At 47.0% G+C, this 11,534-nt stretch overlaps 1 protein-coding gene across 1 annotated transcript; it reads right to left on the minus strand.

Annotated features, from left to right (window-relative positions):
• Positions 1 to 7,171: 7,171 nt before the first annotated feature.
• On the minus strand, positions 7,172 to 9,339 carry her8a (hairy-related 8a; the record flags this gene model as incomplete). Its single annotated transcript, XM_084165804.1, has 4 exons — positions 7,172 to 7,815; positions 8,399 to 8,477; positions 8,589 to 8,684; positions 9,283 to 9,339. The coding sequence occupies 4 exons, from the start codon at positions 9,337 to 9,339 to the stop codon at positions 7,172 to 7,174; spliced, it is 876 nt and encodes a 291-aa protein (XP_084021930.1).
• Between the last annotated feature and the right edge of the window lie 2,195 nt (positions 9,340 to 11,534).

The following is an 11,534-nucleotide window of genomic DNA, read 5'->3' on the forward strand; positions in this document are numbered from 1 at the left end:
ATGGTGGTATTCCCCTGAGAGAGGGGAAGGTCTGTCACAAAATCCACCGAGAGGTGGGACCATGGTCGTTGTGGAACGGGCAGGGGTTGTAACTTACCCCTGGGCAGATGTCGGGGCGCCTTACACTGGGCGCACACCGAGCAGGAGGAGACATAAACCCTCACATCCCTAGCCAAAGTAGGCCACCAGTATTTAGTGCTAAGGCAATGCACTGTCCGGCCAATACCCGGATGTTCAGAGGAGGGGGACGTGTGAGCCCAGTAAATGAGTCGATCCCGAATCTCGAGCGGAACGTACTTCCGACCCTCAGGACACTGTGGAGGGCTGGGGTCGGTACGCAACGCTCGCTCGATTTCGGCATCGACCTCCCATACCACCGGTGCCACAAGGCAAGACTCCGGTAGTATGGGAGTAGGCTCAACGGACCTCTCCTCCGTGTCATACCGCCGGGACAGCGCATCTGCCTTACCATTCTGGGACCCAGGGATGTACGTGATTTTAAATACGAACCTGGTGAGAAACATACTCCATCGAGCCTGGCGAGGGTTCAGTCTCCTCGCTGCCCGGATGTACTCCAGGTTCCGATGGTCAGTCAAAATGAGGAAAGGGTGTTGAGCCCCCTCAAGCCAATGCCTCCACACCTTAAGGGCTTGAACTACAGCTACCAGCTCCCTGTCCCCAACGTCATAGTTACGCTCCGCCGGGCTGAGATTTTTAGAATAAAAAGCACAGGGGCGGAGTTTAGGTGGCGTGCCAGACCGTTGAGAGAGAACGGCCCCTATACCTGCCTCAGACGCGTCCACCTCAACCTGAAAGGGTAATGCGGGATCCGGATGCGCCAGCACCGGAGCCGACGTAAACAGGTCCTTCAGTCTCCCAAAGGCCCTGTCCGCATCAGCTGACCACTGCAGGCGCACCGGACCCCCTTTCAGAAGGGACGTGATGGGAGCTGCCACCTGTCCAAAACCCCGGATAAACCTCCGGTAGTAATTCGCAAAGCCCAAGAACTGCTGCACCTCTTTTACAGTAGTTGGGGTTTGCCAATTACGCACAGCGGACACACGATCCACCTCCATTCTCACCCCTGACGCGGACAACCGATAACCCAAAAAGGAGACCGACTCCTGGAAAAACAGACATTTCTCTGCCTTGACATATAGGTCGTGCTCCAACAGCCTCCTCAATACACGACGCACCAGGGTTACATGCTCGGCTCGGGTAGACGAGTACACCAGAATATCATCAATGTACACGACCACCCCTTGTCCCTGCATATCCCGGAAAATGTCATCTACGAAGGATTGGAAGACTGATGGAGCATTCATCAACCCATATGGCATGACCAGATACTCGAACTGACCTGACGTGGTACTAAACGCTGTCTTCCATTCGTCGCCCTCCCTTATGCGCACCAAGTTATACGCGCTCCTGAGATCCAATTTTGTGAAAAACCGCGCTCCATGCAATGACTCCGTCATGGTCGCAATCAGAGGGAGTGGATAACTGTATTTCACAGTAATCGGATTGAGACCACGGTAATCAATGCACGGGCGCAACCCTCCATCTTTCTTCTTCACAAAAAAGAAGCTTGAGGAGGCGGGAGAAGTGGAGGGCCGAATGTATCCCTGTCTCAAAGATTCGGCTATGTAAGTCTCCATAGCTTTTCTCTCCTCTTGAGACAAAGGATACACGTGGCTCAGTGGGAGCGCTGCTCCTGCCTGGAGATCAATCGCACAATCCCCCTGTCTATGAGGAGGCAACTGCGTCGCCCTAGTTTTACTAAACACGAGAGCTAAATCCCCATATTCAGGCGGAATGTGCAGTGCGGGCACTTGGTTTGGACTTTCCACCGAAGTCGCCCCCACGGAAACACCCAGACATCGCCCCTCGCACTGAGCAGACCACCCATCGAGAGCCCTCTGTTGCCACGAAATAGCAGGGTTATGGGTGCTTAACCAGGGAATTCCCAGCACCACCGGGTACGCAGGAGAGTCGATCAGATACAGCTGTATAGTCTCTTCATGACCCCCCTGCGCACACATCCTAAGTGGCGCTGTGATCTCCCTAATCAGCCCCGACCCCAACGGGCGGCTATCTAAGGCATGAACGGGAAAAGGGTTTTCAACAGGTAGGAGAGGGATCCCTAAATCTAAACAAAACTTCCGATCAACAAAATTCCCAGCTGCGCCTGAATCTACTAGCGCCTTATGCTGGGAAAGAGGTGCAACCTGTGGAAAACAAACAGGTATACAAAAGTGCGCAACAGAAAGCTCTGGGTAAGTGGGACGTCTACTCACCTGGGAGGCCCCCCCAGTGCGTGGCCTGTTGTCTTCTCCCCCGGAGAACCCTCCCCAGCACCTGGCCGCAGTGTGCCCTCCACGACCGCACTTGGTGCAGGAGACAGGCCCCCTCGGGCTCCTCCTCCTCCTTTCTCTAGCGCCGGCACCCCCGAGCTCCATAGGGCTCGGCTCAGAGGTGCCGGAGGGCGGAATGGAAGGACCCCCCTCGGGACGTCCACGGGTGGCCAGCAGGGTGTCCAGACGGATGGACATATCGACCAACTGGTCGAAGGTAAGATGGGTATCCCTGCAGGCCAACTCACGTTGAACGTCCTCCCGTAGGCTACATCGAAAATGGTCGATGAGGGCCCGTTCATTCCACCCTGCGTCCGCCGCTAGAGTCCGGAACTCTAAAGCAAACGCCTGTGCGCTCCTCCTCCCCTGTCTCAGGTGGACTAGACGCTCCCCCGCCGCTTTGCCCTCAGGTGGATGGTCGAACACGGCCTTGAAGCGACGGGAGAACTCGGCGTAGGAGATGGTGTTGGCGTCCATCTTCCTCCACTCGGCGTTAGCCCACTCCAACGCCTTGCCCGTGAGACAGGAGATGAGGGCGGAAACGCTCTTGTGTCCCGAGGGCACCGGGTGTACAGTGGCCAGGTAGAGCTCCACCTGCAGGAGGAACCCCTGACACCCGGCAGCTGTTCCGTCATACGCCCTCGGGAGCGAGAGCCGAATCCCCCTGGGTTCCGAACCTGGGACTGGTGGACCGGCCGATGGGGTGGGCAGGGTAGGTGGAGGTGTGGGTACCCTGCTGGCCTCCCATCGGTGCAAGGTGTTGATTATGTCCTGTAGAGCGGTCCCCAGTTGTCTTATCTGGTCATCTTACCCACGGATATGCTCCTCGAGCGACTCAGGCGTAACTGCCGATCCTGCTGATTCCATGTTGGTGTGTGATTCTGTCATTGGGTGCTGAAGGTGGGTGTGGTGTATGAATCAGGCGCAGGACGCAGAGGCTCAGTCCAAAAGACTTTAGTGCTATATTCACGAAAAGAAATAAGCACAATAAGCCCGAAGGCGAATACACGGCGCACACAGGCGTCAAAACAAACGGCGCACTAACATGTGCAAAAAGAACCTCTCCAAAACACTGGAGGGAAAATAGTAGCTCCAACACGAAACAGAAGAGCAATCACACACAAAGACACACACAACCAACGAGAACTAAATAGGACACTAACGAGGACTAACAAGACACAGGTGTACAACATCAAGACAAAACCAAACGAACATGAAACATAGATCGGTGGCAGCTAGTACTCCGGGGACGACGACCGCCGAAGCCTGCCCGAACCAGGAGGAGGAGCAGCCTCGGCCGAAACCGTGACAGACAGGTGTGTCCCTTTCCAAATCATATCCAATCAATTGAATTTACCACAGGTGAACTCCAATCAAGTTGTAGAAACATCTCAAGGATGATCAATGGAAACAGGATGCACCTGAGTTCAATTTCGAATCTCATAGCAAAGGGTCTGAATACTTATGTAAATAAGGTATTTCTAAAAACCTGTTTTTGCTTTGTCATTATGGGGTATTGTGTGTAGATTGATGAGGGAAAACAATTATTTAATCAATTTTAGAATAAGGCTGTAAGGTAACAACATTTGGAAAAAGTCAAGGGATCTGAATATTTTCCAAATGCACTGTATGTATTCCTTCATACTGGTCACAGAGACATAAAAATGGTATCCTCGAGTTCATCTGACTCTGGGGAAGTAGATAAAGGGCCTCATTGCCAAAATCCCAAAGTTTCCCTTTAAGGTTAGGGTTAAGGTTAAGGTTAAGGTTAGGGTTAGGAGTTAGGTTAAAGGGTTAAGATTAAGGTTAGGGGAAGGGTTAGCTAACATGCTAAGTACTTGCAAAGTAGCTAAAAAGTAGTAAATAGTTCAAAAGTTGCAAATTAGATAAAGTTATCTGTGATGGGATTCAAACATGCAACCTTTGGGTTGGTAGATGTTCACCTTAAATGCTACACTTCCACCCCAACCAACCACCCTCCTTTGGTTTTTGCCTTAAGTAACTTTCTGTTTTATGTAACCATAACAAACGTAACATATTGTACTAATTTGAGTGTCTCGGATTTACATTTAGAGCTACACCAGTGGAGGCTGCTGAGGGAAGGACTGCTCATAAAAATGGCTGGAACGGAGCAAATGGAATGGCATCAAACAAATGGCAACCATGTGTTTGATGTATTTGATACCATTCCACTAATTCCGCTCCAGCCATTATCACGAGCCCGTCCTCCCCAATTAAGGTGCCACCAACCTCCTGTGACCTACACAGAGTAGCTGGACCAGTCGGATTTGTCAAAGTGGTTTGAGGTTTAATATTTTTTTAAGAACTCATGGTTTAGGCTACTTTATGGAAATCCATGTTTAATGGATGGATTTTCTTGGTTTTAAGATTAAACTAATTTTGGCACTAATTCTGTTTGAGTTGTTACAAAAATGTGTTACACTGTTAGAGCCTACTGTTACAGAATTATGTGACCCCCAGTTTCATGGTCATGTGGTGATTATTATTATCATCATAATAATGCCTTTGCGCGTGTGTGCGCGTGTGTAGGTTACATGTCTGAAAGCTGAAAGTGGACCGCAGAGTATGTATCACATTACTGACTGAGGCACGGGCCTCCCTAGCCTAGCTAGACAGCAACATTTCCCATGTGTTACTCATTCAACTGCCACATACCTATCTTCACCCCACGCACCTCCCACTGGGCACAGACGTCAATTCAACGTCTATTCCACGTTGGTTCAACGTAATTTCATTGAAATGAAGTGGAAACGACGTTGATTCAACCAGTGTGTGCCCAGTGGTCTTCCTCCCCCTCTACAGCTGTATCTGGTTCCACAGCTCTCAAACACGTTCAAACTTCCCCTGCTCTCTCTATACCCTCTCTTCTTACACCCATATATACAGTCTCTCTCGCTATCTCTCTCACTTTGATCTCTCTCTGTCTCACACAGGTGTGCCAAAGGCCACAGACCCCCCTCTCTCTATACCCTCCATTCTTACACATAGAATTTATCTCTCACTCTGATCTCTCACTCTGATCTCTCTCTCTCTCTCTCTCTCTCTCTCTCTCTCTCTCTCTCTCTCTCTCTCTCTTTCTGCTATTTCAAGAATGACAGAGCCTATGGAAAAAAGCATGGAGTCTGCTGTACACTATGTTCTTTTAGAGATAATTTTATACCTTGAATTCCATATGTTGAACTACTCAGACAGTTTTCCAGACTCAGTCTCTCTCTCTCTCTCTCTCTCTCTCTCTCTCTCTCTCTCTGTGGGGTGAAAACAATAATATATAGGCCTAATGGTTCACATAAGCCTTCTCTTAATGGGGGAAATGTAAACCAATCGTTTAGGAGAACATTTAGTGAATTTGGAAGTGTGGAAATGCCATTGAAGTGAACACACAAGCCAGAAGTAGCCGAAAAGGCAATTAGTAACGCAACAGTGCTACGTAGTGGTAATACATATTGACTTCCGAGTGTACCCTAGAGCGGATATTCGGAGGTCATGATTCATTTGACAGTCACTCACACGCAACTTTTTCTAGTAAGGATAGATCTATGCATTACAGCACATCGTCTTGGAAATTAATCACCCAGTTTTGAGTGGTGACTCGGCAATAATCACTCACTAAAGTTCCGTCAAAAGATTTCATGACAGCGGTGGGATTCGAACCCACGCCCCCGAAGAGACTGGAGCCTTAATCCAGCGCCTTAGACCGCTCGGCCACGCTATCTGTCGACAACGAAAAGCACATCAATTTAGCGTATCATACATAGCAACATAATTATGTTTATCTTACTATGCACCAGAAATATAATTATATTTTTAGTATTTGATATTCATACAATATCAATGTAATTGTCAATTCAATTGCATTACTTGTTGTTTTTAGAACGTTTTAATCAATTCTGAAACCATAAGCTCCGACTGTCAACCAACTTCACACTTTATTTTGGCTGCTTTAATATGAGACAGGTATAAAAAGATTCACATTTAGGCTACAGTTGTTTTACATTTTTTATTCAATTTCGATACCATACAACACTTCAACTGTCAGCCAACAACACTTTATTTAGCTGCTTCAATATGAAACAGCCTAGCAACTTCTTGTAATATACAAGGATGAAGACATTTCCGAAGTCATTGAGTTTTTAATTACCGAACATAGCTAGACCTGAATCAATTAATCAGTTGTATCAATTAATTAATCAATCAATTAAAGATGAGTGACAAGAAATTCAACTAAAACATTTTGATACACTTCTAAAACACAAAATATTAACTATTTGAAAAGAGAAGTTTACAACATAGGAAGAAAAAAAAGAAAAAAACTGTACAAACTTGAAATAGCTATAATGCTTACTCCTCCCCAATCTCATAAAATATGTTTATGTCTAAAAGGTATAAATGACCAAACATTTAAAAGTGAAAATTAGATCCTTTCATTTTGCCATGTGGCTATAGAACTGTTGGCATTGTGTAATATAGCAGAGCACCAGAGCCATGTTCCTAGGGCGCTGGCCCAGTCGCACCACAACACATTGGTTTTAACTTTACATAAGTGAAACTGCAGATACACCGGGATCTGCATTTTCTGAATCCTCCACTAGATCCAGTAAAAACAGAATTGAGCGATCCCATGAGATGGGTTACATAAAACATAAAAGGGCCCTGAGTTTTTCCTTGCCACATCATTATGACCTGACTAGGAAAAACTCCAGGCCCTAGTCGGCCTGCTGCCTGGGCATTTTCCTTGTCAGGTCACGGGTTCAGGAAAAAATCATGGAAGGTGTGTGTTTGTCTGTTCCCTGAGGTCTTCACCAAGGCCTCCACATGGAGGGGTCTCCCCCAGGGGGGAAGAAAGGGGACAGGGGGGCGGGGTGAAACACCCCAGGCTGGGGTAGATTGGGGGAGGATTTGGGGGAGCTAGGAGAGGAGGAGGAGGAGAAGGGCTTCTGCTGATCCCTCCCATCTCTACCAGAATGTACCTGGCTGCGAAGGGCGTGGAGCGGTGAACATCCTATGGGTGGGGGTGATGGCTGCGTGGGGGGCTTGGCATGATGCATCTGTAAACAGCGAGGCTGGAATGACTGAGCTCCACCTCCAGATGGCAGAGAAAGTGGAGACTGGGGAGGGGAGGCAGGCCCAGATCCAGACATGGGACTACCACCATTACTACTACCACCACCAATACTACCACTGTTACTATTACTAATACCAATAGCCCTAGTCGGAGTCCGATTGATACCATTGGTCCCATTGCCACCAGTGTTCCCAGCCCCAGTCTCAGAGCTGATGTGGGGCAGAGACTTGAGCAGGTGGTTGAGGAGCCGGGCCCCCAGTGGCTTGTCCATGCCTGGGCAGCTCAGGAGCAGGTTGTGGACCTCATGCATACACTGGATGTATCCACTGCTGTAGCGATGCCGGGACTCAAACCCTATACTGGGACCAGAAGGGGAACCTAGAGAGAGATACGAACACAAGGGGGAAGCGGTGAGTCAGGATGGAACACCAACTCACGGGCTTAGTAGGCCTACAATGCGTAGTTACCACATAGTAGGGTATGCAGGATATTGATGGTATTATGCACTAATTAATATGCAGTGAGCTTTGTGAACAGGTTTATATCAGTCAATAGAATATATTACTTAAAATAACTTGAAATAAAACAAATCAGCTGATATCAACTCGTGAAATGTGTGATCAGGGTAGTGAAGGAGTGTCTATCCCATTCCCTGGCTTGCTTTGAATCCCAGTTTGTCTCTGTTGTCAATCATTTGACTGATTTGACCCAATGGGAGCTCATTGATATGTAGAGTGAAGGACCCCTATTGGGTGACATTATTCAATGATTGACAACGCATGATAATCCTCCACATCATGGGAGGTTCCAAGGCTTCCATCACTGTAAGAATTTTAAACAGGTTCTGTATGTTCTGTTAGAACTTGGAACAACGTTTTAAGAATGAAAACAGCCAAGTGGACTACTGTCTTCAAAGGTGACGGTGTGTGTGTGTGTGTGTGTGTGTGTGTTAGGTGCTTACCTGAACCGTGACCCTTCTGCAGACCCTCCATATGTTGCACAGTAACCTCCAGTACATCAGCCTTCTCCAGTTTAGATTGCTGTGTAAGAGGAGTGAATCAGAAGGAGATGGGAGGAAGAATGTAATTTGCAATTGCATTCTCAAAATATTATCATCTTGTGTGTGTGTGTGTGTGTGTGTGTGTACTCACATCCAGGTTGTATGCATCCACCATGATCCCTTTCAGTTGTTCCAGACTGCAGTTGATGCGCTCCCGCCTCTTCTTCTCAATTAGAGGCTTCCGCAGCTTTCAATCAAATCAACAGGCCAATTAATACATCTGTCTACATATTAACCAATTGATGCCTTGACGATTGTTTAAACATTTACAGTGACCATTTATGATAAAGGCATAAAGAAATAGAACACCACCAATGTTTATCAATGTTGATCAAAACTAATCAGTCAGTTTAGCTATTGTTTGAAAGGATTTGAATGGATGTCATCAGAAATTATTGTTACATTTCAGTGGTTTCAATTTAATATTAGGGGAAATGTGATTCAATTTTATACTCAAATCAAGTCTGTAATAGACACTTTGGAGATAGAACACCCTAGCCAACCCTTCTCTGGCCACCCACCCCCCACCCATGGATGCAAAGTCTGCAAACTCAAACCAACTCTCTGCACATTGCATCAATGCATGCATTGTGGTAGTGCAATATGCATGCATTTATTTACATGATGCATAAATGCAATTAAGGATTTTAAATGTAAAATGTTTTTACTAAGCACAATTCCTGCACAACCCTTTACTTGATGTATTACCCAGTTCCTTACATGAGGCCCAAATGCCTCATATCGAAACTGTTTCATGTAGGCCAATTTAATTGCAACAAGCTTACCTTTCGTTCTTCTTTAGCGCTAAAATTCCTCTCAGGCCCATTTCCCCCGTGTCCCATGTTGAAGGCCGTAATCCTCGAGCTGCAAGGCGCACAATCTGTGTCCTTATGGCCCCTCTCTTCTGCAGCTATACTCCCTCACAAAACTCCGTTTGCACTGTTTAGTATTTTATGAACGAATAGATCAATAGAGAGGGAGAAAGGAACACTGGAGAAGGGGTAACGGCGCGCTACCCTGATATATATATGTATTTTACGCACCACAGCCTCGCGCCCCCAACATCTCCACCCACCAACATTACCATGACAATGTGTGGGTGCGCTCTCCCCCGAACTTTCCCACAGCCCCGCCGTGGGCACGTTTCATGGCACAGGGTCCGATTCTCCCCGCTGTTGTCAAGCGGGAGAATGGGGAGGGTAGGAGGGGGGCGCGGACGGGGGCGACCTGTAGAACGCGGATGGGAAAGGGAGTTGGGAAAGGTGATGCGCAAATAATTTCATTGCTGGGTAGAACGTTATGATCAATGATGTCATCTCGGGATCAGGAAGTGATTTTGCCCGTAAGTAACCTGGTCCTGCTGATACATTTAGCAGAACTTGTTCTTGTTTTCTTAATTGCCTAACTAAAGATAATTGACATGGTGATATATCTATAATTCCGTTACAGTTGTCAATGATAACACATCATTACCCTCCCTAAAGTGTTACTATAATTTGCTACTTAGTTAATCTATGCCTATAATACATGTATTAATAAGAAAACGGAAATCATCTGTTAATTAAGAAAATGTAAGAAAATGTATTGATTTAGACATAAACAACATGCAATCGAAGAAACTGCACCAATAAAACCAACCTTCAGACTTTTCAGCACCCAAACACAAAAGAAAGTCCGACGGGATGAAAAAAGTCGCACAACAATAGCAGCTAAAGAGATCTCCACACAACCCTTCTTTTCAATATCGCAATGGAAGAATTCTCAACCTATTATCTCCGTCCCTTCTCCCTGCCACCCTTCTTTTCCATCCCCCTTTCCTAGCGCTTCTTTACCAACGACCAACCCCCCCCCCTCTCTCTCTCTCTCTCTTATTATTGTCCCCCTCTTTATCTCGTGGATGGACACACTCCAATGGAGCGCGTTAAGGTCTCTCTCTTTCTTTTCTATGCTATAGTCCGGCCGTAATGACCCCCAGTTAACAGAAGAATGGTCTGGGTGCTAAAGCCTTAATGGCTATCTTAAGACCTTAAATCCGAATTAGTTTTTTTCCCTCCAGCTCACTCCTGCACCTGGTCAATGTTTTAGGCTGTTGGGGACGGAATGGTGTTAAATTATTTACGCCTATATACTATAGCCTAGTCTGCTGATATTTTGATATACAAGATTGCGACAGCCACAGACTTGGTTCTGAAATTGGTAATCTAGACAAATTTAACAAAGCATGAACAATTATAAGTATATTTACGAGGCTTACCTATAGGCCTACTTCTAAGTAAACTCAGCAAAAAAAAAGAAACGTCCTCTCACTGTCAACTGAGTATATTTTCAGCAAACTTAACATGTGTAAATATTTGTATGAACATAACAAGATTCAACAACTGAGACATAAACTGAACAAGTTCCACAGACATGTGACTAACAGAAATTGAATAATGGGTCCCTGAACAAAGGGGGGGGGGGGGGGGGGTCAAAATCAAAAGTAACAGTCAGTATCTGGTGTGGCCACCAGCTGCATTAAGTACTGCAGTGCATCTCCTCCTCATGGACTGCACCAGATTTGCCAGTTCTTGCTGTGAGATGTTACCCCACTCTTCCATCAAGGCACCTGCAAGTTCCCTGACATTTCTGGGGGGAATGGCTCTAGCCCTCACCCTCCGATCCAACAGGTCCCAGATGTGCTCAATGGGATTGAAATCCGGGCTCTTCGCTGGCCATGGCAGAACACTGACATTCCTGTCTTGCAGGAAATCACGCACAGAACGAGCAGTATGGCTGGTGGCATTGTCAAGCTGGAGGGTCAGAATGAGCCTGCAGGAAGGGTACCACATGAGGAAGGAGGATGTCTTCCCTGTAACGCACAGCGTTGAGATTGCCTGCAATGACAACAAGCTCAGTCCGATGATGCTGTGACACACCGTCCCAGACCATGACGGACCCTCCACCTCCAAATCGATCCCGCTCCAGAGTACAGGCCTCAGTGTAACGCTCATTCCTTCGACGATAAACGCGAATCCGACCATCACCCCTGGTGAGACAA

Source organism: Coregonus lavaretus, assembly GCF_964263955.1.
Source record: "Coregonus lavaretus genome assembly, chromosome: 7".
Classification (NCBI taxonomy): domain Eukaryota; kingdom Metazoa; phylum Chordata; class Actinopteri; order Salmoniformes; family Salmonidae; genus Coregonus; species Coregonus lavaretus.